This window comes from Crocuta crocuta, unplaced genomic scaffold (genome assembly GCF_008692635.1).
Source record: "Crocuta crocuta isolate KB4526 unplaced genomic scaffold, BGI_CrCroc_1.0 scaffold59-1, whole genome shotgun sequence".
NCBI classification, from domain to species: Eukaryota; Metazoa; Chordata; class Mammalia; order Carnivora; family Hyaenidae; genus Crocuta; species Crocuta crocuta.
The window spans coordinates 281,698-309,337 of record NW_027551579.1 but is presented as its reverse complement, the minus strand read 5'-3'; the positions used below and the strand labels follow the sequence as shown (position 1 = coordinate 309,337).

General features: G+C 38.7%; 1 protein-coding gene across 5 annotated transcripts in view; it reads left to right on the top strand.

Moving 5' to 3' along the window:
- The window catches only part of ARID4B (AT-rich interaction domain 4B), a 142,354-nt gene extending 117,983 nt beyond the window's left edge, over nucleotides 1-24,371 (top strand). For 4 of the 5 annotated variants that reach the window (XM_077751722.1, XM_077751724.1, XM_077751723.1 and 1 more), the window contains 6 exons: nucleotides 1,157-1,355; nucleotides 8,915-10,126; nucleotides 13,152-13,265; nucleotides 15,633-15,848; nucleotides 17,357-17,503; nucleotides 22,613-24,371. In XM_077751722.1, coding sequence (XP_077607848.1) covers nucleotides 1,157-1,355; nucleotides 8,915-10,126; nucleotides 13,152-13,265; nucleotides 15,633-15,848; nucleotides 17,357-17,503; nucleotides 22,613-22,740 — 2,016 coding nt within the window. In that variant the 3' untranslated portion in view covers nucleotides 22,741-24,371. Of the gene's footprint in view, nucleotides 1-1,156; nucleotides 1,356-8,914; nucleotides 10,127-13,151; nucleotides 13,266-13,924; nucleotides 14,081-15,632; nucleotides 15,849-17,356; nucleotides 17,504-22,612 lie in introns of those variants that run through there. The other variant, XR_013332009.1, reaches the window with a different exon arrangement.
- Nucleotides 24,372-27,640: the final 3,269 nt, after the last annotated feature.

The following is a 27,640-nucleotide window of genomic DNA, read 5'->3' as shown; positions in this document are numbered from 1 at the left end:
TTTCTCGCTGTAAAATTGGGTCTGGTTCTCAAGTTTTGATATAGCAGCTCAGTAGCTGCAACTCAGGGTGCTGGTCCAGGGACTACCCTTGGAGAACCATTACCCCAAAACATCCATAATATGTAATGAATCATCTTCTGTCATATACCATCTTGGGGAGAAGTGTGAAAATAGTCACTGAGAGTCTGTGGTCTGACCTGTATAAAAGGGTTTCAGAGTTGTTTACTCTTCCATCACGCTCTACATCATTTAGGAAGCTTGTCTAGATGTGATTTTTTTCCCTGTAATTTATTTAAAAAAATTTTTTTTAGTGTTTTTGTTTATTTCTGAGAGAGAGAGAGAGAGAGAGAGAGAGAGACATCATGAGCAGGGGAGGGTCAGAGATAGAGGGAGACACAAAATCTGAAACAGACTCCAGGCTCTGAGCTAGCTGTCAGCACAGAGCCCGACGCGGGGCTCGAACCCATGAACCGTGAGATCATGACCTGAGCTGAAGTTGGACGCTTAACTGACTGAGACACCCAGGCACCCCATCTATAATTTATTTTAAAACCAAAATTAAAAAACAGCTTCCAGGAAGTATTTTAGTTAGCTTCTGCTCATCTTATTTGTAAACAATTTGAGAAAATCTCATTTTTTCCAGAAATCTTAATTTACCAATGAGCAGGTATGTTGTTTCCAAGTTAACTTCATAACAGATCATTTGTAGAATTGTTCCCAGTTGTCAACTAAATGAATATGTTTGGAATTTTGTCATTCCCAGCCCACATTTTATATTGAAAATGTTGCAAGTTTTTAAAACTACCAGGTTGAAATTTTTTAGTGAATATTTAAGCCTATTGTGATTTAATTTTGTAGAATTTGTAACACCAGTTATTAGGATGAGGTTTGTTAGTCTGAATTGTTTATGGGATCTCTAGTTCACTTCCACTATTAAAATGTAAATATTAGACAAAAACTTTTTGTTCATCCTGCAATACTTTTGGAACAAAAAACCACCTCTGGCTGTTTAGAGGAGCTTCTATAGTCTTTCTTTTCATATTGTTTAATATATGTTTAAATTCAACTTTGAATTTAAAATAAGTATTAGCATTGTTACAGTAAATACCTCATGATAAACTTTGGCTAACATGAGATCCTTATTTTCTTAACCTAGAATAAATTAGACAAAGAAAAAGACAAAGATGAAAAATACTCTCCTAAAAACTGTAAACTTCGGCGCTTATCAAAACCACCTTTTCAGACAAATCCATCTCCTGAAATGGTATCCAAACTGGATCTTACTGATGCCAAAAACTCTGATACAGCTCATATTAAATCCATAGAAATTACTTCTATCCTCAATGGACTTCAAGGTAAACCTTAACAAATATTCTGTTGTGTGCAACTATGTTTTTAGTTGTTATGAATCAAATTCTGTAAAGCCAATTTACTGTTCTTTAATTGGGCCAGAATTTTGTTGCCTGTTATTACTTGAAATAAAATTACCCATTGATTGAGGTTTGGAGGTACTTCTGTGATTAGTAGATCTAAAGGCATCATTAAATTTTAGTTACAATTTATTATCCACCCTACAGTACTGTTACTTTGTTTTTTTCCTCAGGTACCATCCTTTCATGTTGCAACGCATGGTTTGTGTTATGTAATACTAGACTATAACATACTGAGTTTTTGTTAAGAATACCAAATTTCATTTATCTTGATTACACCTGTTATGATCTCTTTCATAATGGCATTATTGCTATTAATCTCTGAGGCCAAATGAAATATAACTAAAGAATAGTATGAATATTAACATTGATGTGTCTACCATAGTGGTGAACAAATAGTATTTATTTAAAAGAATTTTGCATTTCTGTCCCAAAAGTAACTAATAACCTGAATTTAGTGTGACCATTCCTTAACTTTTCTTTTGAATAAATTTGTATGTGTGTATTAAACAAATACATATTTCTGAAGAACAGATTAATTTTTAAAAAACAGTAGCAAGCACAAGCCTTGCTGTGAAGGCTCCTGGAGAATGTTGAACAGAGTCTGTAGGTCATATTCTCACTTCATATTCAGCAGCTCTGAGAGTTTGCAGAAGCATTTCTGAGGGAGTTCAGTGGGGCAGAGTCAGAAGGGGGTTCTGGGAAACATCGGGGCTCACCACAGTCAGGACAAACAGGAGCAGGGGGGTAGTAAGCTACTCTGTGTTCTCTGATTCTAGGATTTACCAAATAAACTTCTAGCTTTCAGGTGGAGTCAGAGCAAAGTGTTTCTGCTGGGTAAAATGATGGTAGTCCGCCGATCCGGGTAACACCTTGCAAGACATAGAGGGGAGAGCTGGAGTTTCATCAACACATTGTTAAAACAAGCTAAATCTATTTAAACTCATTCAGACGGAATGGTGGCAGCAAGCATCTTAGTGATGGTGGTCCTTGCTGTTTCTTTGGAAACGACACTGTGTTAGCATGGACTGGTTTCCTTCTGCATCTGGGACACACATAGCTCCCTGGGGAGATCCTGCTCTGGGGATCACTCTTCAGAGTAGCCCTTGGAATTCCTTGGTTCTGGCATGTCATGTCTCTTTTACTCGTTGGGGTACTCTTGTTGTGGTGGAGCATATTCTCTAGTAACTTTTTAAGAATGAATGAGGAGAAGGGCAAATTTTTAGGGACAGTGTGCATCTGAGAATATCTTTATTCAGTGTATGGTTTAGCGGAGTTGAATGTTTTTTCCTTCAGTAGTTTATTAGCATTGTTCAGTTGTCTTTTTTTTTTTTTTTTAAGTTTACTTATTTTCAGAGAGAGAGAGAGAGCAAGGGAGGGGCAGAGAGAAGGGGAGAGAGAATCGCAAGCAGGCTCTGCACTGTCAGTGCACAGCCTGATGAACTCACAAACTGTGAGATCATGATCTGAGCCGAAATCAGGAGTTAGATGCTTAACCAACTGAACCACCCAGGTGCCCCTCAGCTCTCCTTTCTGATGTTGTTTCTGTGATGTTCAGAGCCCTTACAATTCCTGATTCTTTCTGTGTGAGTTGTTTTATCACTTGGGTTTTTTTTGTTTTGGGGGTTTTTTCTTGGATTTTCCTTCTCTTTGGAATCTTGAATCTTTGTTTCTAATGTCCTAAACTTTCATGGTGATTATGCCTTGTGTGGATATATTTTCATCCACTGTCTTGTGTACTTGCTAGGCTCTTTTCATTCTAGAAACTTGAACCTTTCTGTTTTAGGTGCTTTTCTTCAATTAGTTTGTTGATTATTCCTTCCTCTGCATTTTACTGTTCTCGCTTGTTTTTTTTGGGGGGGGGTTGGATATTTTTATTTACTATTATATCAGTATTGTACTTTCTATAGTATATTTTAATGTGTTTATCGTTTTGGGGGTAAGGTTATTGATTCTTTATGTCTTAGTTTTCTGATGTCTTAGAAATTTTCTCCATTTTGTCTTTCCTTCTATTTATTTTTTTATTTTTTTAAAAATATTTATTTATTTTATGGGGAGAGTACGAGTAGGGAAGGGGCAGAGAGAGGGGGACAGAGGATCTGAAGTGGGCTCTGTGCTAACAGGCTGACAGAAGCGAGCCTGACGTGGGGCTCAACTCACAAACCGTGAGATCATGACCTGAGCCAAAGTTGGATGCTCAGCCTACTAATAAGCCACCCAGGTGCCCCATCTTCTTATTCTTTTAAAAACTATTTAATACACTGCTCTAATGCTTAGTGACAGCTGTAATATTTTTAATTTTCAATAGCTCTTTATTTTCTACATGTTCTCATACCATTCTCTTAAGATGGGTATAGGATCATAACCTTTCTGGTTTTGCTCTTTCCAAAGGATATTGTAAATTTTTTGTTCTTCTTTTGCATGGTTAGTTACTTCCAGTTTGCTTTTTCCTGCTTTATTGTGAAAGACTTTTTCCTTGTCTGTCTTCTCCCGATTAGGAATCTTGAGCACATAGTTGGGACTTGTCAACTCTGAGTTAGTTTCACTATAAGGTAATCTGTGTGGGCCATTTTTTGGAGAAGACTACTGTCAGATCTTTAGGTCTTAGTCTGGTTGCATTCTAGAGAGGAGTCTTCAGCCTTGACTGGGAGGGTAAGCAAATGGCCTCTAGTGTTTAGGATCCAGTTGAGGGTTAAGGGAAGGAAGGAGAGGAAATTCTTAGCATTTTTAGTTCACTGATCCCACTGAGTTCAGCATCACACCTGTACCTGCACCTTCAGTAGTTTTTAGCCTTGCCTAGGCCACAAATCCTGTTTTCACTGTCTTCAGAAAATAAGCCTTCAGAAGAGTAGTCTTCTAGCAGCCTGTGGCAGGGGTGAGGACCTAGGGATCTAACAGCCTTTTGAATAATGCTTGCCTAATGTTTCTTATGTTAGGCTGCTTCCTCCACTTTTCATGTTCACACGTACTTCTTCAGCAAATTTTTATTGAAAAGTCTATGGAGATTTGGGTTTATTCTCAGCTCTGCTCACTCCTGGCTTGAGAAAAGGGTTGGCTTTCTTGGGTCTGTTTACTCTCAACCATCTGCTTTTTGACTTACACATTCTGTTGCTGTTCTCTCCTATTGTCCCTGTTTTTGTTGGCATATTATTTCAGAAATTGTGTTAACATACCACATGCATATGTATATTTAAAATTATTAATATATATTAATATGTCACATATTAGCACATTGAGTTCATATCCCCAAACATATATATACATATGCACAGATACACAATATGGTATTTTTATAAATGGGATCATTAACACTACAAATGCCACCTTTTGAGGGGGGGCTTGGCATAGTATAAATGACAAATTTTTTCATATCAGCAAATTTATACTATTGAGTAGCTGTATCACAATTTGTTTAATTCTTGGTTTTAAAAAAAGGTATTTAGATTATTTTTATTATTTTTCCTCTTGCACATAATTCAGTGGCCATCACAAATGGCATATTTGTAACATTCCACATATTCTCTTCATATTTTCTCTTTTCTGTGGTGAATTTTATTTTTGATTTGGCCATAGATCAAATTTAAGACCTTTCAGGTTATTTACAGTTAAAAAATGATTATTGCTATGAATGCATGTGTGTATGTATATGTACATGTATATATAAGGAAAAAATTGAGGCCACTCATGAATGTAGAACACAGACAGCTAGGAATCTCTTCCCTGGCATGAGATGAGCTGGGAACAGAACAAGAGGGTGGGTGATGATTGGAATTCTGTAGAGAAACTGAATATCTCTAGAGAATAATATTCCACATTTTGACACTAGAGATCCCCTCAAGTAAACTGGATCCCTGAGGAAGCACCTAATGGAAAGCTTATCCATTAATAAATGCTACCAACACAGTCCAGTTTTAGTAGGTCATCCCTCAGAGTGAACAGTCAAGGAGGGCTCCCACATCAAATGTGGAAACCAAAACAGATAGAAGGAGTGACCCTTGAGAAGAGAGATAGTACAAGCATATTAATTGTGTCTGTTTATTATTAATCTCAGAGAACCCATAAGCATTTGTGAAACAAGAACAGGATACAGTTGGGGCGCCTGGGTGGCTTAGTCGGTTAAGCGTCCGACTTTCGCTTAGGTCTTGATCTCACGGTTTGTGGGTTCGGGCCCCGCGTCGGGCTATGTGCTGACTGCCATCTCAGAGCCTGGAGCCTATTTCAGAGTCTGTATCTCCCTCTCTCTCTCTCTGACCCTCCCCTGCTCACACTCTCTCTCTCTCTCCTAGAAATAAATAAAAATATTAAAAACAAAAAAACAGGATACAGTGATAAGGTAACAAAGAACAAGAAACACATAGAATTAAACATTGAAATTAAAATTCCATAAAACACAGTTTGGAGCTGGGAAATTTTGAGAAAATGTAAGAAAGCAGTGATGGAAATCTTAGAAGATGAGTGATAATAGATAGTGAATAGTGAAATCAGAGGGGAAGAAATGAACAAGTAACTGTGCACACACCATTGTTGTTTGAGTATACTCGTGTGTAGATCTTTGTTTTTCACACTGGGGAGAGCAACACCAGCATTACTTCTAGAATCAGCTTTAGGAATCAAGAAGCCATGGAAACAGCATGCTTAATTATAAGTAACTGGATTTTGAAAAGCAATTGGATTTTGAAAAACTGAACAACATAAGAAAACTAGGGTTTTCTTATGAACTGTCTCACAACTATATTATTGATTTGTTGTTTTGTACCTCATTTCTTAGTGCTGTACTGTATACAGTGCCATTCTGTCTTTCTTAGAGAGTGCTGTATGTACGGTGTTGTGTTCTCCTCCCACTCTGCCATATACATATCAATCACTAGGATCATCCTAGAATAGGATGGACAGAGAAATAAACAAGTAACTAAAAGAAGAAAAATCTCCAGAACTGACAGACATGAATCTTTAGATTGAAAGAGCCTGCCCAGTACCTGATAAATTAGTGAAAAAGGAGCCTCGCCACAGTACGTTATTTATGGAATTAAAAATACCTGGATTAAAAAACTACGACTATGGTTGAGGAGATAATGAAAGTAGGGTTTTTAACACTCTAAGCAAGGGTCAGTACCTTCAAATTTTTGAAGGAAAATAATTTTCCATTTGAAATTCTGTACCTGGTTAAACTATCCATAAAACAATTAAATTTGAGGGTAGAGATGTATTTGGACAAAGAGTATTTATCTCCTATGTGCCTTTTTAAGGAAAGTAATAGAAAATAGAAAAGTAATCTGCTCCAAGACAATCTGGGAATAAACCAAGGAGGAGGAAGATGGGCAATTCACTTAACCTGTGGGTCTCTGGCAAGTGAAAGCAATGAAGGCAGGGCACCTGGGTGGTTCAGTCGGTTAAGCAGTTAAGTGTCTGACTCTTGGTTTTGGCTCAGGTCATGATCTCCGGGTTTGGAGGATAAAGCCTGACGTCAAGTTGTGTGCTGACAGCACAGAGCCTGCTTAGGATTCTCTTTCTCTCTCTGCCCCTACCCTGTGTGCGCTCGCTCTCTCTCTCCCTCTCTCTCTCTCAATAAATAAATTTTAAAAAGAAAAAAAGAAAGTGATGAAGGGAATTTCTAAGATGATGCTGTTAGAGCAGACCCAGAGAACCACCAAATAAATGGAGTAGAAAGTAGGCCTTCAGCATAGATTTGGTGAGTAAGGGAACTGGATGGAGTGCTTGACTGCACAGAGCAAATGAAATAAATGTGAAAGGCTTAGAAAAGGAAGATGTAATGTAGAAAAGAAGGACTTTTGGAAACTTGGAGAAATGGCTCTATGAGGAAGGAAGTTTATCAAGCGTGATACTTCTTTTTGTAATGAACCACATTAATGTATGTTATAAATATTATATTTAATTAACTGAAGATAACTATATATGGAAAGTATGGCAAGAGATAGGTGTATGAATACAATACCCATTGCTCATTGCAGGCTAAACTTCCTAAGCGGGCACATCTCTTAATAATATACTATCAGAAGATAGAGTTTTGAGACTTTGGAGGCTTGGGAAGGAAGAAAAAAAGCTGTTAGTTTTCTATTGAGTTTCCATTTGTTTTTAGTCACATATGCATTGTTTTGATAATTAAAACAATTCAGTTGTACAGGAACACGTTGAAAAGTTTAAATGTTTTTAACTACCTTGTGTCCATTCTTTTTTACTTGTAGCAAACTTAGTTAAAGAACATAGGTAGCGTTGTAGTTACAATGCTAAATTCAGGAGCCAAATGACTAAGATTTCTGTTTCATCTCAACTTTTACTAGCTCTTTGGGGTGGTTTAACCTCTCTAAATTCCAGTCTCCTAAACTATAAAATAGGGTTAACAATAACATACCCATCATAGGGTTATTGTGAGACTGAGTCAGTCTGTGCAAAGGGTATCAAAGTACCTGGCATGTAGCAATTTCTCAGTAAATGTTATATTAAAATCATAATAAAGGCAATTATCTTTATTCTTAATTGAACTCATTTACCAAAATGCACTTTTAAGAAATAAATTCTGTAAATATTTTTATATAAGGTATCAGTTACTTAAAACTGTGTCTGTTCTTCATAATGTTGCAGAAAACAGGGCACCTGGGTGGTTCAGTCAGTTGAACATCTAACTCTTGATTTTTGGCTTAGGTCATGATCCCAGGGTCATGAGATCAAGTCCTGCCTTGAGCTCTGTGCTGGGCGTGGAGCCTGCTTGAGATTCATTCTCTCTCTCTCTCTCTCTCTCTCTCTCTCTCTCCGGAGCCCCCTCCTTCTCCTCTCTCCTCTCTCTTCTCTCCTCTTCCCTCTCCCCCTCCCTCCCCGTCTACCCCCTCCCCTACACTTGCTCTCAAAAAACCAAAAACCAAACCAAAGCAAAACAAAAAGACATTGTGGAAATCCATTGTTCACAAATCTTTGAATAATCATCGCTACATTGAAAGTGAAGCTTACAATTTCATAAGAATATAGATTTTGAAGTTAGAATAACCCAGGAATACATACATCCTGACTGCACTATTTTCTACTCGTAAATTTAGAGGAGTTTCTTTTTTATAATCAGTTTTATTGAGGTATAATTTACAAACAATAAAGTTCACAACTTTTATGCTTACAATTTGATGTGTTTTGGCAACAATATACCGTAGTTAACTACAACCTCTGTCACAGTGTAGAACATTACCGTCATGGGGTGCCTGGGTGCCGACTCTTGATCTCAGCTAAGGTCTCAGTCACGGGGTCATGAGTTCAAGCTCATGCTGGGCATGAAGGCTACCTTCAAAAACATTACCATCGTTGTGGGAGTGTCCTAAGTCTCCAAAGCTTAGTTTCCTTACCTGCAAAATGGGGATAAAACCTAGCAACCCAAGAGGGCTGTAAACATAGGGGCTAAGATATATATAAAGTGCTATGCACAGGGAAGACATTGCTGGTGTCCTTACTATACTCATCGGTTTTTCTTCTTCATTTCTAAGCTTCCGAGAGTTCTGCTGAAGACAGTGAGCAGGATGAGACAGGTGCTCAAGACATGGATAACAGTGGCAGAGAGGAGTCTAAGATTGACCATTTGACCCATACCAGAAATGATCTTATTGCAAAAGAGGAACAGAACAGTTCATCTTTGCTAGAAGAAAACAAAGTCCATGCAGATTTGGTGATATCCAAACCAGTGTCAAAGTCTCCAGAAAGATTAAGAAAAGATATGGAAGGATTATCTGAAGATACGGATTATGAAGAAGAAGACGAAATCACAAAAAAGAGAAAAGATATTAAGAAGGACACTGCAGAGAAGTCTTCAAAGCCACAAGTAAAACGTGGTAAAAGAAGGTATTGCAATACAGAGGAGTGTTTAAAAACTGGATCGCCCGGCAAAAAGGAAGAGAAGGCCAAGAACAAAGAATCACTTTGCATAGAAAACAGTAGCAACAGCTCTTCAGATGAAGAGGAGGAAGAAAAATCAAAAACAAAGATGACGCCAACCAAGAAATACAACGGTTTGGAGGAAAAGCGAAAATCTCTACGGACAACTGGTTTCTATTCAGGATTTTCAGAAGTGGCAGAAAAAAGGATAAAACTTTTAAATAACTCTGATGAGAGACTTCAGAACAGCAGAGCTAAAGACCGGAAAGACGTGTGGTCAAGCATTCAGGGGCAGTGGCCGAAGAAAACCCTGAAGGAGCTGTTTTCGGACTCTGACACAGAGGCGGCCGCCTCTCCGCCCCATCCGGCCCCTGAGGAGGCGCCCCCAGAGGGGTCATTGCAGCCCGTGGCCGAGGAGGAGGGCTGCCCCCCCAGCGCCGAGCTGGAAACCCCGCCGCCAGCCAGTACCGACGGTAAGCCCGCTGAGGAAAAGCCGGTGGAGGCCGCTGACAAAAAAGCGGAATTTCCCAGTAGTGGCAGCAATTCCGTGCTCAACACCCCTCCGACCACCCCTGAGTCGCCTTCCTCGGTCACGGTTACGGAAGCCGGTCGGCAGCAGTCTTCGGTGACCGTGTCGGAGCCGCTGGCCCCAAACCAAGAAGAGGTTCGAAGTATCAAGAGTGAGACCGACAGCACAATCGAGGTGGACAGTGTCACGGGGGAGCTGCAGGACCTGCAGTCGGAAGGGACCAGCTCGCCGGCAGGCTTTGACGCCAGCGTGAGCTCCAGTGGGAGCAATCAGCCGGAGCCAGAGCACCCCGACAGAGGTGAGGGGCGAGCGCGTTCGTGGCCCTAGCTTAGAACTTCCCGTCTTCCCTTTTTCCAGGCCGCTACAGTCCCGCTGGTTAGAGCAGGCCGTGTTGAAGTCCTCGTGTGAGCGCGGTAAGAATGGAAACTGGAAGGGTGCTTTGAGTAAGGGCTAGCGAATGCACTGCAGAGCCTGGGCGGGACTTGATGTCCTGTGCAGCCGTCGGTGACGTTCCGTAGTGGACCAGAGCATGTGCTGGAGACGCCCGCGGGTACTGTTTGAAGATTCCCTATGTGGCATGAGCCGCTTCAATATATTTCTGTAACGTTGTTTTTGCAGTTGAAATGTGCGGTTTCTCATGAACGTTCTGATTTATTGACAGACCCCTCCACCCTTAACCAAATACTCTATGTAGGGCTTTGGAGCAACCAACTGCCCAGGCACTGCTTTCCTCAGACAACCGTGTCAAACTGATTTTCAAGCCTGACTAACTTGTGTGAGTTTGTAAAGGAATTTGATGCTTTCTTAGATGCAGAGCTTCCAAATCGAAGGACCAATGTGTATGTTAACCTACAGTAATACTTTTTTGATTTTCTGTGAAGTTGTTAAAAGTGGAAATTCAAATTAGTACTTTTAAAAGTATTAGTGCCCTTTGATTTTGCCATAGCTATTCTTCTGTCTTCATTTTTCTTACAAACCACTTCATTCAGGTGTCTTTCAATGAATAGAACTTATGCCGACATTGGCTTTGAAACTTCCATTTTCACTGAAAAGATAAGATATGTACTTTACATAACATACCAGTTTTTATTATGCTAGCCTTAGGTTTTTAGCTAAGCTTAAAAAGATGGGATATAAGTCGGGTGAGTTAATTCCCAGTTTTCTCACACAAATGTTTTTTTTTTTTCACTTTTATCCTTTTTCCAGCTTTACTGAGATATAGTTGATAAAATATTGTCACACAAATCTTGACTTAAACATTTCTTTTTAAAAACTAAATATTAATAAAAGATATAGTTGCATTTCAATTGGAATCTTCTTTGGATTTTCACATGCACAGCTACAGAATGTGTGCCATAAAAAAGTGATACAATAGCTTGTCTCCTGATAGACTCAGGGGTAGCATTGCCCTTTCAAATCTTAATCTCGACTAGGTTTAAAAGTGTGCAATTTAAGAAATACTCCCAGGGCGCCTGGTTGGCTTAGTCAGGTAAGCATCCAACTTTTCAGCTCAGGTCATGATCTCACGGTTCTTGAGTTCGAGCCCTCTGTCAGGCTCCGCGCTGACACAGCATTGTCTCTCTCNCCCCCCCCCCCCCCCCAAAAAAAAAAAAAAAAAAAAAAAAAAAAAAAAAAACTTTAAAAGAAATACTCCCAACTTTAATATAACAGAGACTATCTGCTTTACCAAAGCAAAGAGAGAATTGACCTCTCTTTAGAAATAAATTCTTTTCTTTATTTAAAAAAATTTTTTTTAATGTTTTATTCTGAGAGAGAGAGACCGCATGAACAGGGGAGGGTCAGAGAGAGAGGGAGACACAGAATATGAAACAGGCCTCAGGCTCTGAGCTGTCAGCATAGAGCCGGACGCTGGGCTCGAACCCACAAACCATGAGATCATGACCTGATCCGAAGTCGGACAGTTAACCGACTGAGCCACCCAGGCGTCCCTCTTTAGAAATAAATTCTTAAGCACTTATTTCATATGGCCTCATTTTAAGAAATTTGTCTGCTGATACCAGAGAATTCACATTGTGTCAAAAGTAAAAATGTAAGGAGATTTTAGATTTAGGAGTTCCCTCCAGTTAGCTTACATGTTACTTAACTTATATCCAGTAGCTTCCGTTACTCTTTATTTCTTGCAACTGAAAGCTTCAGAATTAAAACTCTATTAGGGAGAAACCTGACAATTATTTTTAAGATTCTGTGCCTCAGTATAGTCATTATCTTAATCACCTTCTTTTTGTTTCATTTAAATTGTTATATTAAAATAGCTTCAGGAGAAGTTATCAATAAGGTGTAATTAAAAAACTGTCTAGGAAGTTGCAAACAAAACAGTTAATGGCCATGTTTGATCAAGGAAGCCATGTCTGGTATACTCAAGACTGCTACTATCATTGGTAATAGGACTAAGAAATACTTTTTGTAGCAGACATGGCATAATTTTTGTCACATTTGTATCATGTCATTATAGTGTCTGACATTGTACTGAATAGAAATGGGACTTTATTAATCTCCAGAAAAGATAGTCTGGTAGACAATACATATAATTAGAGATACCTAGAAACACAATAGATGCTATGGACCAATAGAGAAAAATGTACCAAAACTATAGTTTGGAGTAGTTGTCAAGCCATGAAGCCTGGCGGTCATGGAAGGTCTTAGTAAAGCTGTAGAACTTGGACTAGTCCTTCAAGAAAAGGGAGACATTTATGAAGTTTCAGGATAATTTCCTACCAAAAAGATGAAACGTTTCGTAGAATTATTATGCTGGGTTTGTGAATGGTCTATGTGTTAACCAGTGCCTTGGCAGTGAAGTTACTCTTGAAGTACATACATTGGTAAAATAAGTGTGAATTACTACTAAAATTTATCCCATTAATATGATATTATTTTAAAATTGTTAATATCATATAAGCTATATCATTAAAATTTTCATCTGTAACTTAAATATTTTGGTTCTATTGAATTTTAACAAATTTCATTTTTTATTTTCAGCATTTACCTGTCTTTCGAGTTGCTAGACTCATATACTCCCAGTACTATGTTGAGAACAATTTTTAGTTTATATCTGTTTTTTCTAAGAAGGATGTGTATACTTTATTTGCCATTTTTAAAAACTCTAACTTTTATTGTGTGCAATAATTGAGTTCATTAATGAAAATTTATTCTAAAGATTATAGTAATTTCTATGATAATTTATAAAGTTCATAAAGAACATGCAGTTTCAGAATTGTTTTATGCTCCTAAAATGTGAGATTAACTTATATGTAGGAAAGCTTGATTTTATTTTGTGTTACTTAATCATTTCTTTCCCATCGTAGCCTGTACAGGTCAGAAAAGAGGGAAAGAATCTCAGGGAGGAGGAAGTTCATCAAAAAAGCAGAAGCGAAGCCATAAAGCAACAGTGGTAAACAACAAAAAAAAGGGAAAAGGCAGTAAGTGTGAAACCTCTAATTATTTATGTATAAAAATAATGGCGGATATGTTTTTTTCTCCCCTATTAAGAAAGGGGTGTTCAGGATATGGGATAGTTAAATATTTTGATTTTGTCTCCACCATCAAAAAAGTCGCACAGAAGTCTTCTGATCCTAGGTAACTTCTAGGATTAAGCAGTCTGGTGTTATTCAGCAGTGGTAGTGATTGCTGATGAATGACCAGGTAATCCTTTTTAAAATAATAGCCAGTGTAATAGAAACTCAAACTCGACATCTTGTTAGTTTTATGTCCCTCAGTCCTTTCCACTTGCCGTTGTATGTATCACATTTCATTGAAAATGCTTCAATTATGTATTATTTTTATTACAGTGAAATTGTTTGCTTTGTAATTCTTCAAGGCAAAATCAGACTGGAAGAGAACAATCAAGCTAGCTTTAGAGCTGTACTTGCAACAAGTCCAGTCTGTTACTTTTATCTTTGTACCCCAGACTGTGTCCCACAAGCAGCTATAAGCAGTACCAAAGGTTTAACTTTAGTAATGGCTCTGTTCGTTGACCAGCAGGAATTTATATACTGTATTTCTCCCGAGAGCTGCACATTTAATCTCTCTTTTGTAGACAAAGTGAGAAGCAGAAAATATGTAAAGAATTTTTTTTCAGGTGCCCCACACTGACCTCCTGCTGCTCTTCCAGGAGACTCCTGCCACCTCCACTGCCTGACCTTTGCTATCGGCCGGCTTGGCTGCACTTCAGTGCAGAAAAGGGTTATGCGGCCAGCTCCCCGAGGTTCTGCTGAGCCCATATGACTTCCAGGCGGTGAATATGGCGTCCCTCGGGGCCCCGGGCGGCTGTGCTCAGCAAGGCCATGAAAGCCGGGCTGAGGCAGACCACTGCAGCAGAGTGGGGCCAAGCCTTGGGTGGCATAGCTAGGAGTTGCCAGGCCTTCCAGAGCAGCAGTGGGGGGGTTGGGCGGGGATCCTTGTAAGATGTTTGTAGAGGAGTGGTAGAGTTTCTTCATTCTCAGAACACCACAGTGGGAGGAATTGCTGTGTACCTTTCCTATCTAGAATACTTGTCAGGCTTTGAGAGCCTGATTATGCTTTTTTGGGGGTAGCTGTTAGTAGGTAAAGAATCAATAAATACATCCAAGTTGATCATCAATTATTTGGAATAACCAACAAGATATTTAAAGACTTTTACCATTTAATGACATATCCTAACAGGGCTCCTCTTCAACGAGTCAGTTAACGTATCCCTGTAATTTAGAGGTATAGTGGGTATATTTGATTGTATTCTGTAACTGTTCTATAGCAGTTACAGTTAATTGTATTCTCTCATTTTAATTATTGGGCTTAAGGCTTGGTAAATCAGAACGAGAAAGCCATTCTCTGAGAATAATTTAGTAAAGTTGAACTAACTCATGGACTCTAAGATAATACTTTGTATCCAGAAAGAGGTAATTCATGGAAATATCAATCCCATCATCTATTCATTCACATGGTTGAAGAGTCAAGGTTAAGCCTTTCTGCTTGAGTACTGAGACTTTAATCAGCAAAGGCAGTTGTAACAGTTATTTTGCAGATTTGTGAAATCTTCCTAGTGAATATATTTGCCAGAGTATAACTGATGGTTTATTTTAGTCCACAAGCTACAATGTAGGAGTTAGTTAAGGAGAGAATCATTGTACACATCAAAGTTTAAGAGTTTATTCCCAAAGATGTTTTTTAAAGAAACTTCATGATTATATTTCATTGTTTGCTTGTGGCCAGAGGAATAGGAAAAGTGTTACATGTACCTGATCTGTATACAACCCAAACTATGAAAATTTAGTTGCTACAATTAGTCACTTAAAAAGATGCTATATTCTATTTTATATATAGTAACCCAAACTATGAAAATTTAGTTGCTACAATTAGTCACTTAAAAAGATGCTATATTCTATTTTATATATAGTAACCCAAACTATGAAAATTTAGTTGCTACAATTAGTCACTTAAAAAGATGCTATATTCTATTTTATATATAGTAACCGAATAGAATAAAAGCCATTCAAATCCGTAATTATGATACATTTGACAGTCTACCAGGTATAACAGAAGATTAGTTTGAATGTTTTTTTTTTTTTTTTAAATATTATTGGCAATTCAGGTAAGAAGCATTTTTTGGTTTTGTTTTTGCTTTCCTAAACTGAGATGCTGCTGTATTTGTACATGATGGTTTTCCAGGTTTCTAGGCAGGGTCTATAAAGCAAGGTATTTATTTTAGTAATAAGTTTGTGCAGGTAATTTTAAATTTTTCACTAAAATCTGTGACAAATTTTTTGTTACTTTTCTGTTTACTAATGTCTTTCTTTCTATTTTTATTTCAGCAAACAGTAGTGATAGTGAAGAACTTTCTGCTGGGGAAAGTGTAACAAAGACTCAGCCAGTCAAATCAGTGTCTGCTGGAATGAAGTCTCACAGTACCAAATCTCCTGCCAGGACACAGTCCCCGGGAAAATGTGGAAAGAATGGTGATAAGGACCCTGATCTCAAGGAACCCAGTAATCGACTACCCAAAGTTTACAAATGGAGTTTTCAGATGTGTAAGTGACGCATAGTAAATTGACAGTTAAGAGGAAGAAAACTTTAGCCTAGAAATTTTGAGGCTGATACCTCTGAAAAAGAGGCTGTAACCAAACTTGAGACATCCTAACAAGTTGCGATGTAGAGAGCTTATTTGGATCATGATTTGAATAAACAAGTTTGCTAAAAGAAAAATTTTAAGACAATTCAAGCAGATATCAACATTGGGTAGATATATATGATATGATGTTAGAAATGTGCTTTAAAACAGTCTGGTCTTGGGGGTGGGTGTAGATGGGATATAAACGACACAAGATTTGCCATAATTGCTAATCACTGAAGCTGGGTGATGGTATATGGGACTGCATTATACTATTTTCTCCATACTTTTGTTTATATGAGAAATCTCCAGAATAAAAACATTTTGAAAAAGATTACCCCAGAGTTTCTCATACATGGAGACATTTTTTAGGAAATTGAAAACTGCTTTTTAGAGCTTTTAAAAATTTTCCTACAATTTAAAAGTTATACAGACTCAAAAAAAATTACACGTACTCATAAAAATCTAAAAAAAGAACAAAAAGAGGCCAAAAGAGAAAAATTTATCCACAGTCCTGACATCCTGACATTCAAAAATACATTACAATTTTAACATTTTGGTGTCTTTCCAAGTATAATTTTTTAGTGCTATATTGTGGTGATGCTGTATATGAATGAGGAATTTTTAGCAATCATGTTTTGGTTATAAGGTTTTTAATTCTACACATTCATTCAGTAGATCACATATTATGTACCAGGCATAGCTTTTTTTGTTTTAAGGGTTTACTTATTTATTTAATGTTTATTTTTGAGAGAGAGAGAGAGAGAGAGACAGAGCACAAGCAGGGGAGGGGCAGAGAGAGAGGGAGACACAGAATCTGAAGTGGGCTCCAGGCTCCAAGCTGTTAGTGCAGAGCCCGATGTGGGGCTCGAACCCACAAGCTGTGAGATCATGACCTGAGCCAAAGTTGGACACTTAACCAACTGAGCCATCCAGGTGCCCCTATTTTCTCTATTTACAATTTTGAGAGAAGGAGAGAGAGAGCATGCATGTAAGGGAGACGGTGAGAGGGTGGGAGGGAGGGAAAGAAAGAGAGAGAAAGAATATCTTAAGCAGAGCTCTACGCTCAGCATAGATCCCAACTCAGGACTTGACCCCATGACTCTGGGATCATGACCTGAGCCGAAATCAAGAGTTGGATGCTTAACCCACTGAGCCGCCCCAGCACCCTTAAAGATTTTATTTTTAAGTAATCTCTATGCCCAGTGAGGTCAAGAGTCATATGTTCCACTGACTGAGCCACAGGCGTCCTTATGTAGGCATAGCTCTTCATGTTCAAGCTAGAAAAAAAAATCTTGGGGAAACAAATGTTCACAGGCCTTCGTTTTAGTTTCTCTGTCTTGACCTTTTTCTACAACCACACTACATGCTTTTATATGATAAAATTTTGTTTAAAAATACATACTGATGAAAATTTTAAATTCATAGCGGACTTGGAAAATATGACAAGTGCTGAACGCATCACAATTCTTCAAGAGAAACTTCAGGAAATCAGAAAACATTATCTGTCATTAAAATCTGAAGTAGCTTCCATTGATCGGAGGAGAAAGCGTTTAAAGAAGAAAGAGAGAGAAAGTAAGTGTTGATCTTTCTTTTACTTAAACAAGTAGTTTATGACCCTGGAGTTAGATTCATGTGAGTTTATGTCTGGGTCTTTGGACAAGTTCTTTAATCTCTCTGCTTTATTTTCCTTATCTATAAAATGGGGAAGAATTTATCTGAAGAAAAAATTTTCTCAAGTTACAATGTTCATTTTCATGGAGTTGATAGATAATCTGATTTAAAGAAAAAACAAAACCAAATAAGATTTCAGATAGTGAACAGCACTGTGAAGAGAATAATGTTAAGGCAGAGACTGGATGGGTTGTGTTAGGTAACAAATGGTGAGGACATTTTCATTGAGACCTGAATGACCAGAGGAAGTGGGAGAAGTTAAATCTGAGGGAAAAGCCGCCTCTTCGTCTGCCAGGGCTGCCATAACAGAGTACCACGACTGACCTCTTAACCAACAACAAACGTATTGCTTATCTCCAAATACTGTCACATTGGAAGTTACGGCTTCAGCATAGAAATTTGGGGAGACACAGTACTCAGTCCATAAAAGAGTCCTAGGCAGAGAGAACAGTATTGGAACTAGTGACATTTGGGGCCAGGTAAGTCTTTGCTGTGTGTGTGTTTGGGGAGGGGGGTTCTGTGCTCCTCAAGATGCTTAGCGGCATCCCTGGCCCCTACCCACTGGACGCCAGCAGCACCCCACAGTTCTAACAACCAAAAATGTCTGAAGATATTTTTCAGGTATCCTCTAGGGGGCAAAATCACCCCAGGGTGAGAACAGCTGCTCTGAGGCGGGAGGGAATACATTTGGTGCCTTTCGGGAGCAGAAAGAAAACTGTTGTGGTGAAAGCGGTGGAAACATCAGCTGGGTAGGCAGAGGCCGACTCCTGTGGGACCTTGTAGGCAAGGGTGAGGGGGGAAGATTTTATTCTAAGTGAGACAGAGAGCTGTTTGAAAGTTTTAAACAGGGAAATGACATGGTCTAGTCATAGTACTTAAAGATCAGTGTTCGCTGTGTAGAAGGCCGACTCTAGAGGGCCAGGGGGGTAGAGGGAAGCAGTGTCGTTTAGGGAGCCCATCTCAGTGGCTTGGGGGGATGAGTGACTGTGCCTTGACTGGGGTGTGTGCAGGGAAGATGGATGCACAGTCTGTGTTCACAGCGCTTGCTGTTGGATTAGGTGTGGGTAGAGCAAAGTGGACTAAGATGAGTTAGTTTTAGGTTTTCTGTGGGAACAAACAGCTGCTTGGTGCTGACTTTGGAAATGAGGAGCACGTAGAAAAGACAACATTGTGGGTTGGGGAACACAGAAAGGATCAGACATTTTGTTTTCACCATGTTGCTTTTTGAAATGCCTAATAGGCATCCAAGTGGACATGCCAGGTAGACAGTGGGATACGCAAGTGTGTGCCTCAGGGGAGAAATCAGGACTAGAGAGAGAATTTTTAAGTCATTGGCCTGGCCATAGTACAGTAGTTACTGCAAGCGCTTTGTTAAGCCCCAGTACTTGAGTAAATCACCTAGGAAAGAAATGTGGGTACAAAAGAAGGAAAGCTGGGGTAAGCCAACTTTTAGAAGTAGGGCTGAGAGAGAGAAGACAACTAGCAAGACGTGAGGAGTAGCCTTGAATGAAGAAAACCGATGAAGGAGGCCAAGAGTTGAGGAGGAGAGTGGTCATCAGTGCCAAATGCTGCTGAAAGGCCAGCAAAGTGGTCAGTGGCTGGGCAGTGCTGGAATCATTGGTGGCCTTTTCGAGAGTATTCACTATGAGCTGTGGAGGTGCAGAAGCTGGCCTGGAGCTGATTCAGGAGAGAGGGGGAGGCAAGGAAGTAGAGATGGTGACCCTAGGAAAATCTCACGTTTTGCTATGAAGGGAACAGAGATAGGGGACTTTAGGGGTGGGTGTGGGGATACAATGTCATTGCAAGTGTATGATTATGCCTCCCCGACCGTCCTCTATTTTTTCCAAGGCTCCCATTCTCTGATGAAAATCAAAGCACTTTGATTTTCATTTTCTTTTTCTTCAGAGTAATGTTCTTCCTTCCCTCTTCCGCCCTGATAATCCTATACCTCTATCCACCTTTGTATAGGGTTTTTACTTTGTGGAGAGGCTGAAAGTCTGGGTTATGGAGTGATTTGAAAAGAAAGTAAATGTTAATATTGAGAGTAATACAGAAGCATTCTGTCAAAGGAAGGGGTTCAGGGTTTTATTTGATATATAACCATTTTTTTTAAGTTTATCTTGAGAGAGAGAATGCACGCACAGGCAGGGGAGGGGCAGAGAGAAAAGGAAAGAGAGAATCCTGTGCAGGCTCTGCACTATCAGCACAGAGCCCAGTGCAGGGCGCGATCCCGCAAATCATGAGATCGTACCAGAGCTGAAAGGAAGAGTCAGATGCTTAACCAACTGAGCAGCCACCCAGGCACCCCTCCCCTGATATGTAACCATTTAAAAGTAATTAAAAATCAATTAAAATAGGCATACTATTTAAACTCTTATGCCAGCACTCCATATTCTTACATCACCTAAGCCTTGTTAGAGTGTTTTTATGTAATAAGATGTCTACCCAGAAACAGCTCCTCTGAAACAGTGTTTGTGTGTGTGGTCACCACAGATTCTCTCTAGCAAGTGATTCTTCTAAATGGAGGCCTTCTCTGCGGAGCTAGCAGTAAAAGACAGTTCCTAAATTCTATTTAAAATATCAGTAGAAAATGACTATCTCAGTTGTTCAAAGAAATGCAAATCAAATAGGATACTATTCCTAGCAGGAAAAAAGAAGTATAATTGAAACCAGTGCTAAGAAAGTATGTTGAAATTCATATTTTATGCCTTGCTGGAAGCATTGGCACAATTATTTTGGAAAACAGTTTGACTATGTATTTGGAGAACTAGCTAATTCCAGTTCTAAGAAAGGTCCCAAGGAGAATTATGTAATGATGAAGAAGTTTGTCATGGGAATATTTATAATAACATAGAAATTATTTAAATTGTATTATCAAGTGACACATTGCATGGAAGAGAAAGAAGTAGACATTTAAAATTTTATTTGTAATCCTCATAGCATTATGTTGTTGTTAGCAACAGGAAGAGACTAGAATTAAATAAGTTACAATTCATAAATATAATGGAATACTATTCAACTTTGAAAAGAAAAAGAGGTAGCTCAATAGATGTACCAATATGGAACAATCTTCTAAAAAAATTATGTGTTAAAAAAATAAGAGGGGCAGCTGGGTGGCTCAGTTGGTTAAGCTTCTGACTTAGGCTTGGATCATGATCTCACAGCTTTTTTTTTTTGTTTTAATATTTTTATTTTATTTCTAGGAGAGAGAGAGAGAGAGACAGCGTGAGCAGGGGAGGGTCAGAGAGAGAGGGAGACACAGACTCTGAAATAGGCTCCAGGCTCTGAGCTGGCAGTCAGCACAGAGCCCGACGCGGGGCTCGAACCCACGAACCGCGATGATCTCACAGCTTTTGAGTTCAAGCCCTGCATCAGGCTCTGTGCTGACAGCTCAGAGCCTGGAGCCTGCTTCAGATTCTTTGTCTCCCTCTCCCTCTGCCCCTCCCCCACTCATGCTTTGTCTCTTAAAATAAATAAACATTAAAAAAAAGTTAATAAAATAATCAAGAGTCAAACTCTATACTTTGGTGCTTCCATTTGTATTTTCAAAGTAGAATTACAGCTACACATGTTAAATTTGCATATCGTATCTCGAGGCTGGAGATGACCTTGCTCTAGAACAGGGGTTGGAACATTGTCTGTAGAGACAGATAATAAATATTTTGGGCTTTATGGGCGAAGTGGCCTCCTTAGAACATTTGACCCTGCCATTGCCATAGGCAAGATGTAAACAAATGGGCATGCCTGTATTTCAATAATTTTTTCTTTTCATATATATATTTATTTAAGTAATCTCTGCACTCAATGTGGGGCTTGAACTCATGACCCCAATATCAAGAGTGATGCACTCTTCCAACTGAGCCAGCCAGGCACCCTTCCAATGAATTTTTCTTATCAAAAACAGGTGGGGCAACTCTTTCTGCCCATGCATCATGTCCCAGTGCTTTAATAAAATCACCTTTTTTTATACCAAACAAACAGCAGGTGGGCCAGATTTGGCCTCGGGGCAGTAATTGGCCAGACCCTCTAATAGAGTTTTGAAAACTATGAAGCAACTGGTAACAACAGGGAAATGGAATTTGGAGGTCTTAGGAAGGTTTTCAATGAGGTAGAGATTTGCTTTCGCACCTTATATCCCTGTACTGAAGGAATTTCTTTTATCTTGACCATGTATTCCTTAAAACATTTTGTTTTTCAAATATTGATTTATAGGGACACCTGGGTGATTCAGTTCTTTAAGCATCTGACTTCAGCTCAGGTCATGATCTCACAGTTAGTGTGATCGAGTCCCCGCATTGGGCTCTGTGCTGATAGCCTGGAGCCTGCTTCTGATTCTGTGTGTGTGTCTCTCTCTCCACTCCTCCCCCACTGTGCTTGCACGGGCTCGCTCGCTCTCTCTCTCAAAATAAATTTTTAAAAATATTGATTTATAACAATCTGAGAATTTCCCTGAAGAAACTAACAGATGTGTCATTTGCTTTGTATGCAAAGTGCAGGACAAAGCAGTAGTCAAGCTCTGGACCCTTCTGTTCCAACACTAAGAATCATTCTCATCATCATTTAAATTCCTAAGAAACTCTAAGCAGAGCAGGGTGCAGGAACTAGGAGGAAGGAAAAGATTTTTGGGTGGATTACAGCTTTTTCCTATTGGATTCAAAGTTCCCGTTTGTCTCACTGTTGCAGAAAGTTGATTCTTGGTTTTATTTCCGTCTTTTAATAGACTAGGCGCACAATTTTTTCTTTTTTCTTAATTGATCCATGTGGGAGTGGTATTCCCTGATCTGTCCCTTTTCATTAACCCTGTAGTTTGGTGCTGCCTAGAGCTACTTTAGATACACTAGCTTTTTCCTTCTTTACATTATGGTATTGTGACATTCGGACTGCTCTTGCAGGCTGAGTGATTAAAATTTAGAGAATATGACAGATTTTTAGTTTACGGGACTGGTGTTTTCTTTCTTTCTGTTGTGCATACGTTTATTAAGCCTTTGGTTTGGTTTCCCCTTTCCTCAGGTGCTGCTACATCCTCATCCTCTTCTTCCCCTTCATCCAGTTCCATAACAGCTGCTGTTATGTTAACTTTAGCTGAACCGTCAATGTCCAGCGCATCACAAAATGGAATGTCAGTTGAGTGCAGGTGACAGCAGGACTTGCTAAAGCACTTTGCACTTAATGGCTGTTGAGGGCCACGTCTTTTTTTATACTGCACAGTGGCACAAAAAAAATCAGACAAGCACTATTTTATATTTAAAAATTGTTTCTTGACAAGCTGACTTGGCACTTAAGTGCACTTTTTTTATGAAGAAAAAGTACAATGAACTGCTTTTCCTCAAGCAATAATTGTTTCCAACTTGTCTGGGAATTGTGTGTCTGGTAACTTGAAGGCCTTCCACTGTGGCAAATGGAGGCTTTTCACTGCCTGTAGAGACAATACAGTAAGCATAGGTGTTAGGTGGGCCAGAACATGTTAAGATAACTTACTGTATATGTATTCCCTTGTATTTTGTTAAAGCTGGAACATTTGATATTTTTCCATTTATTTATGAAAAAAATATGAACCTATTTTCATTTGTACGAGCTAATTGTTTTTTAAAGCAAGTCACCTTAGGGTGGCTTTAATTGTATAAGTCAAGCACATGTAATAAATTCAAAACCTGCAGTTAACAGGATATTAGACACCAATCCTGGTAACCAAATATTAAAGATTCTCTTTAAAAAAGACTGAACATGTTTACAGGTTTGAATTAGGCTAAAAGGTCTTGCAGTGGCTTTTCATGCCCCTTCAAATTGGAATGGAACTACTGTACTTTGCCATTTTTCTATAAATCAGTATTTTTTTTTAATTTTGATATAATACATTGTGTGAAAAAAGAAAATGGCTAATAAACTGTATTAAATCTTAAACAATGTATAAAGATTGTACTTAGCCAGTTCAAAGTGTATATTTATTCATAATGAATTATAACAGTTATATTTTTGTGTTTTCTTGTAAATGTTTCTTTTTCCTTAAATACAGATAATTCATTTGTATTGCTTATTTTATTATGAGCTACAACAAGAGGACTTCAGGAACAAGTAAACTGTATGAGTAAGGTTCAAGGTCATTGATACGAACGGTCTCAAAAGGACGGTTGTTATTTTAAGTATAAATAGCTAATTGGGGTGGTAGGCCTATAAAATTAAATGCCTTGTATAAAATCCAAAATGAACGCAACCTTGTTTTCACTTGTATTGACTTTATGTTGTATGATTCCGATCTCTGTTCCGTTTGGCACTTGTATTTAATTCTACACCTTTGTAAGACATTTGTATATTGCGGATGTGTTCATTCAAGCTATTTAATACCTGGCACTGTTAATACACAGTACTTTACTGTACAGACTGTTTTACTGTTTTAATTGTAGTTCTGTGTACTTTTTTTGGATGGGGCTGGCATGTTTTATTTGTTTTCTGGCAATACGACATGTGAGAATTTCGAAGCGTTTTGTTGTAGATGCTAACGTGTCAGAATCCTTTACATTCAACTTTTCTAAGAAAAGCATTTTCAGTCTTGTAGTGTGTGCTTACAGTAACTAATTTTGTTGAAAATGGTTTCAAGTTATTCAAATTTGTACAGGACTGTAAAGATTTGTTGACAGCAAAACGTTGAAGAAAAAGCTTATAGAATAAAAGCTATAAAGTATATATTAGGATCTGCAAACAATGAAGAATTATGTAATATATTGTACAAATGTAAGCAAAGGCTCTGAAATAAAATGCCATAGTTTGTGAATCCTTGATTTTGTTTCTAAAAGGTTAAGTAATTTTAGTTTCTTCCATATGTGATGATTGACTGGAACATACCTCTCCAGTCTGTATTATCCAGAAGGGGTTAATTGACATACCAAAAAAGGGGAATATTATACCTGTAAGAATTACAAGTCCATTAAACCAGATGCAGGATTTTTAAGGCATTTTTATATCTGTGTATATACACTATAGACTATTTTGCTTGAGTCTGAAAGTGAATATTTATCACTTGGAGGTTTGTCTAAAGAAAAAAATTTTATTTCCTTTAACATGCAGAACATTACCAGCAACTTTTTTTTCTTTTTTCTGTCTTATACTTTCATTGGACTTATACTTTTAGTGCACTGTGCCCCACTGCACATTGGAACCATCTGGGCATTGTGTACTGTGCCCTTGGTGGTGTGGGGGGCGCGTGGTAGAGGCTGCCCTCCCTTTCCCCCACCCCCAGCCCCCCAGAGAGTTGTATTCAATTGGTCTAGGATGGTACTTGGATTTACATCTTTTTTAAAAGGTCTCTGGTGATTTTAGTACGCATCTGCTTTTCTCCACATTTAATAAAATCGGTAATTAGGTTTTTTGCCCCCTTTAATGAACTTTCCACCACTTTCCTTTCTTAAGAACAATTTTTAAGGCCTACAAAGCTCAAATGTATAGTTTCAAAGCACTTTTACAATGTCCCTGTATTTATATTTTACAGAAGTTTAATGGATGACTTATTTTAATATATTTTTAATTCTGAGAGACAGAGACAGTGTGAACAAGGAAGGGTCAGAGAGAGAGGGAGACACAGAATCTGAAACAGGCTCCAGGCTCTGAGCTAGCTGTCAGCAGAGAGCCCAACACGGGGCTCGAACCCATGAACCGTGAGATCATGACCTGAGCCGAAGTCGGAGGCTTAACCGACTGAGCCACCCAGGTTCCCCTAATGGATGACTTTTAAACTGCGGAACAGTGCTTCCCAAAATGGAGTCCTAGAATACTGGTTCTGGGAAATGCTTTGGGAATTCACTGCCAAATATATTGCCATATATAGCATTTTTTCTTCCCAGAGATTCAGCGTTAGCATATTAAAAACCGAGAAGGTCTATGAAGAGACCCCTGGCTAACTTTCTTTGCCTACTGTTTTCACTCTTACCTGATCATGAGACCCTGTTTTTCTTTTTTTTTTTTAATTTCTTTTTAATGTTTATTTTTGACAGAGAGAGAAAGAGAATGTGAGCAGGGGAGGGGCAGAGAGCAAGGAGACATAGAATCCGAAGCTGACTCCAGGCTCTGAGCTATCAGCACAGAGTCTGATGCGGGGCTCGAACTCATGAACTGTGAGATCATGACCTGAGCCAAAGTCAGACGCTCAACTGACTGAGCCACCCAGGTGCCCGGAAACCCTGTTTTTCAAGGAACTACCAATATCACATAATTTGTGTGTTACAGAAACAGTGCTCTAAAGGAGAATGATTCCAGACTTTGTTGGAATTGAGGTTCACACTCTTAGACCTCTCTGGCTTCCTGCCTTTTGTCCTTTCTTCCCAGCTTCTCTGGAGAGTTTGAGAATTCATGTTATTACCGGAATTTGACATAAGTTTTCCTCTGGTCGCCTAAACTATGGTTTATCAACGTAGTTAAAATGGATGGTAAAATTAAGAGAAATGTTTTTTACAGTGTTCTCCAAAACCTTTTTTTTTCCTCCTGAAATAACCTGAGGGTCAGGTCTTGTTAATTTTCTTAAGTGTGGGGCGACTGGGGAAGCTGCAGCAGATTACGGAAGACCACTAAAATTTTTTACAAAGCGTTTTTGTCTGTATTTTTCTGTGAAAAGGGTCCTTATATTTTAAACTCTTTAGAGGGGTTAAGTGATCTCTAAACAATTAAAAACCAGTTCTAAACAGCAGTGGGGATCATTTTTTAACTGTCCAACCACAGCCTCTAATTTATCCTAATTACTTTCTTCTAAAAAAAAAGTGTGCTGCTTTTCATTCCTTGTGAGTCCTTTTCTCCACCTTTAATTTTCACCTACTTAGGGATTTTTGGCTAACATCATGATGGGTTTTGTGTATATTAGATGTGATCCCCAAGGAGGAATAGTTTCATGATTTCGTAAGACCTAATAAAATATGTGCCAAGTTGTACAGTCAGGAAAAACCAGTGCACAGGAGTTTAAAGGGAGCAGTTAATGAGCATACACGGATTGTTGACAGATGTAATGGTGACACAGAAGAGATGCAATCCTTAAAGTAACATTTGAGGAAGTCTCATCTGGAAATGGAATGTGTAGGCAAGAGTAGAGAGGAAGAGTCAGGAAAGGCCAGGTATGATGAGGTTGCAGTGCTACAGACAGGAAATGATTCTTTGGAATAATGCTAGAGAGAGCGGGAAGGATAATGGGATTGGGAGACATTCTGAAAGAAAAATGAGAATTCTTAATTGGACTATATAGGTTAGATGGAACAAGATGCTTGAATTGCAAATAGGGACAGTTGGGTTTGTCTCATCCTTTGTGAAATACAAGGTCACAATTAGGGGAAGCCTAAATAAGAGACTCAGAAATCAGGAACAGAGCCAAGCAGTAGAATATTGTGGGGGTTTTTTTCATCAATTTTTCTGATGTAGTCTATAAAAAGGTCACATATATTCTCAATGACTTGTTTTAAGCAGCTTTCAGAAAGCACGTCTATTCTCGAGCCAAAATTAAATCCGATTTTGCCACCATAGTTCAGAATTCAATTACTTACTTAATGCTTAACATTTTATTACCTAAAAATCAGCTTACCAAACATTCAGTAGGTAGAAATACAGAAATACGGTAAACATTTATATACCTAACAATAGTGCAGTTAAATGAAGACTTGGGAAAAAAAAATCTATTGTAAATAACTGGGAATTCTTCCTAAGTGAGATATCTGAGCTGGGATTCCTTTGGGGTAAAGGAATAACACGGAATAACAAAGGCTAGAAAGTGCTGGTTTGGAGGGAGAGGAGTTTAGGAAGTTAGGCTGAGAAAAATAGCAAGAGTTCTGAGTGCCAAGGATCTGGTAGAGTATCTGGGCAGTGCAGGTTAGAGCTGGAGCCTCCAACGACTTTAAATGTTATTTTGAAATAGTGCCAAGCACCAAAAACGTTGCCAAAGCGGTGCAAAGAATGCCCCTGTACGCTTTGCACCGATTCACCCACTTATTCTGTAACCTACATCCCTGTAACCTCGTTTCTTGATAAACCTTCCTCCTTCCTCTTCAGTGATTCACGGGTTTTCGCCTG